General features: G+C 53.7%; 1 protein-coding gene across 1 annotated transcript in view; it reads right to left on the bottom strand.

Annotated features, from left to right (window-relative positions):
• LOC103615569 (ATP-sensitive inward rectifier potassium channel 12) overlaps positions 1-3,778 on the bottom strand; it is a 31,633-nt gene that overhangs the window by 3,268 nt on the left and 24,587 nt on the right. The window contains exon 2 of the mRNA XM_008633629.2: positions 6-1,222. Coding sequence (XP_008631851.1) covers positions 6-1,064 — 1,059 coding nt within the window. The 5' untranslated portion in view covers positions 1,065-1,222. The remainder of the gene's footprint in view (positions 1-5; positions 1,223-3,778) is intronic.

The raw sequence follows: 3,778 nt of genomic DNA, 5'->3' as shown, positions 1-3,778 counted from the left end.
GGGGTGGACGGCACCTCGTAGGTTTTGTGGAAGTGGGAATAGTCTACTTTGTACTGGTTTTTCTCCTCGAACAAGACGGGCTCGAAGCGGTGGCCCCACAGGATTTCACTGGCCAGGTAGGAGCTCCGAGCTTGCGTCGTCATGGCTGTGGCCTCTACCATGCCCTCCAGGATGACGACGATCTCAAAGTCATCTGTCTCCAAGTCCTGGCGGCTTATCCCGAACAAGGGGCTGTCTTCGTTGATTTCGTGGAGAATGGTGATGGGAGACACCAAGAAAATACGGTCCAAGCCTTTATCAAACCCCACGTCAATGTCTATTTGGTCGAGTGGGATGTACTCCCCTTCCTCTGTGATCCTGGGCTTAATTAGCTGAGCTCGTACGTGGGCTTCTACTATGTGGCTTTTCCGTAGGTTCCCAACTCTCCACATCAGGCAGAGTTTTCCATCTCTCATCGCCACTACTGCATTATGGCTGAAAAGTAATGTCTGGGCCCGTTTTTTGGGCCTGGCCATTTTTGCCATTATTGCACCAATCATGAAAGAGTCGATTATACAGCCCACGATGGACTGAACCACCACCATGAAGACGGCGAGCGGACACTCCTCGGTCACGCAGCGGAAGCCATACCCAATCGTCGTTTGGGTCTCAATGGAGAATAGAAAAGCAGCCACAAAGCCATTGACCTGCAGAACGCAAGGCTTGAAAGTATCGTCTCCACCCGGGTTTTCTAAGTCTCCATGAATGAGTGCAATTAGCCAGAAAATCAGCCCAAACAATAACCAGGACACCAGAAATGCCAGCGAAAAGAGCAAGAGCATATACCTCCAGCGGATGTCAACGCACGTGGTGAACATGTCTGCAATGTACCTCTGTGGCTTGTCGTCCATGTTGGTGAACTCCACGTTGCACTGACCATTCTTCTTTACAAACCTGTTCCTGCATTTCCTCCTGGTGTGGATTTTCCCATTGCCAAAGCCGTTGATACCTGGCATGGTGGTCAACCTCAGCCCGTCTTCCTCGGAGGACACGATGCTGTAAGGGTTGACTCTGCCTGTAGTCATCCCTGAGCCAAGCCCACAGTGAAGGTGAAGGGTCTTGCGACTCCCAATGTCCCCCTGACCCACCCCTGCCCACCCCCCAAATTCTGCTGCAGTGGAAGAGAAGTCCCAAATTTCCACGTCTTGGCTGCCACGTCACCACACGGATCCTGTGAGAGGCTCTGCAATGAGAAAACAAAGACAGGGCCGTTACCTCTCACGGCACAGGGACCCAAGGGGCTGCTTGGCCAGTGGTTCTCATGGGCTGCATGTTGACTGACAACCCCTTACACTGTTCTAATTCTCCCTTCCTTCACTGGGCTGCTCCCAAAAAATACACAGGTGGAAGGGAGAAGGTGTTAGAGTTTGTTCTTTCATGGTAGAAAGTGAGTGAACAAATCTTATTGCATTTGTGGGACACTCAACAACTCCAGCAGATGAAAAACCTGGAGTTTCTCCACTTCACTTTTCCCACGAGCTCTGCCACCAGAGAGGAAAGTGGAGAGGCCGAGCTGTTCTCCTTGGGACACAGATATCAATAAAGGTACTCCTGGAAGCGGCTCCATCAGTTCACATTGCCTGTGCCAGATGGATCAACGCCCAGCCCAGCGCCGACCTTGGAGCACCAGCTCTTCTGGGCTCGAGGGAAAGCACAGGGAGATGTGGATTTAACCTCTGTCCCCCTGCCCGGGGATGGGAGAGGACACAGCCAACATGCAGCCGGCTGGAGAAGGTCCCGGGAAGGCACTTGCTCGGGGCAGATGTCCTGAGGAGCAACTTTCCCAACGTATCCATTGGGACATGGAGCCATCCATGGTCACAGATGGGTTTAGCTGGCCAAGTGTCATGAAGGAGCAACTGCCACTGGGGAATGGGGAGCTGTTTTGGTCCCTTCTGGAAGGCTCAGCTGCAGGGTCAAGGACCTACACTCAACTTTGCTTGAGAGAGAGGTGACATGGACATGGGAGAAGTGGCCCAGGCCTGGTGGGCTCCCTGGTGGAGGTGAGCGTGTGGTAGGGGAACCTAGTGACAGCCTGCCAGGCTGCTGGACCCTCCAGCCCCTCATGGGGCTGCATTAGGGAGTGGACAGGATCGTGGAGAAGCCATGTGTCACATTCCAAGCACCTCAAAGAGATGGGACCACAGGAACTCTCCACACACCACTCCCTGCCACAGGTCACTCTATTATTTAGCGACATGGGACGTGCCACTGAGGGTGGAACTGCCTTGCTGGCACTGAGACCTGCACAGTGCAACAACGTGGTGGGGGAGCGGGTGCAGAGCCCCCCGTGACACCCCAGCTCGTGCCTGGAGCTCAGCGAAGCCACCGGGCTGGACGTGCTGTGCCGGATCCGCTGGCCTGATCAATGCGGTCCATTCCAATCGACCAATGGATTGCAATCAGCTCCAGTGCCCGGGGACACGCTGGGACAAACACACCCTTTCCATTACACAGTGTCCAGGGCCAGCCAGCGCCAGCACCAGGGAGCATTGCCAGGCACAACCTGCCTGGGGCTGCATCATCCCAGCTCGCAATGATACCCTGGACTGCCGTTTACTGAAATGCTCCCCAAATCCAGCCTGAGAATCCAGAAACGCTCCAGAAGCCCTGCACCACAAGCAGGAGCACTAAAGCCTGCCCAAACCTCCCAGGTGCTGGACACAGACCTATGTGGGCCACCACCCTACACTAAACAACACATTTCCCCCTGGTGCAATCCAGGCACAAGCATTTTTTATCCCCAAAGTTGATTTTTTGAGAGTAACAGTTATTTTTTGGCATCTCAGCAGACCAAGGGATTGCTCATACACAGAATGAGATCCTCTCCCTCCTTGGGGCCACAGGGGAGAGTAAAATAGGCACAAACAGTTAATATTAAGAGCAAATATTTACAATCTTACAGTCCCTGGAAGTCAAACAGGACCGAAGTGGCCTTGCAGAGCTGATCTGTCAGGCCAGCTGCCCAGCACCAACCTGGTCTCCCACCCTCAGACTTCCTCCTGTTCATCCTGGGCGCATCCATTAACGCTTCTCCTCTTTTTTAAAATGAGATCTGAGCATTTTGGGCCAGAAAATGCTGCCCCCCTATCACTCCTCTGGCTCACCCCAGGGCAATGCACCAAATGCTTTTGCCACAGGAGGAATTTAGAGTCGGGTTTTTTAATTAATTCTAGATGCATTTGAGAAGTGAACAAAATGCAATGAGCCCCCAGTGACCTGTGAGAGGATTAGCTGGGGTCTGGATTAACTGTGCTGGAGGGGGAGCTGTGGCCGGGTGACTGCGGAGGCAGCTGTGCTGCTCTCACTTGGGGTGGTGTTTCCAGGGACCCTCAGGCTCCCTGTCACCATCACTGCTCCCCCCTGCCTGCACCCCTTTCCCCATCCCTCCTTCCTACCTTCCTTCCATTCTTGTTTTCTCTGTTTATCCTTTTCTCTCTTCCTTCCTTCACATCATCATCATTCATTTTTTCACTTCCTTCCTTCCTTCCTTCCTTCCTTCCTTCACTCACTCACTCACTCACTCACTCTCTCACCCCCACCCTCACCCTTTCCTCCCATATCACACAGAGTTCCAGGGACCCCTCTGCTGCAGGATGATGCCAGGACAGACCCAAGGAGCCGATTCTGTTTCGGGTCCAGGGAAGTTCTTGTGACTCAGCCCATTTCCCATCTGGGACCCCACATTCCCGGACTTAGTCCTTCCCGAAGCTCCTGGGGGGACAGACCCCCCCCCGTC

The sequence above is a fragment of the Corvus brachyrhynchos genome, unplaced genomic scaffold (genome assembly GCF_000691975.1).
Source record: "Corvus brachyrhynchos isolate BGI_N302 unplaced genomic scaffold, ASM69197v1 scaffold5, whole genome shotgun sequence".
Lineage (NCBI taxonomy): Eukaryota > Metazoa > Chordata > Aves > Passeriformes > Corvidae > Corvus > Corvus brachyrhynchos.
This window is presented reverse-complemented; position numbering and strand designations above follow the sequence as displayed.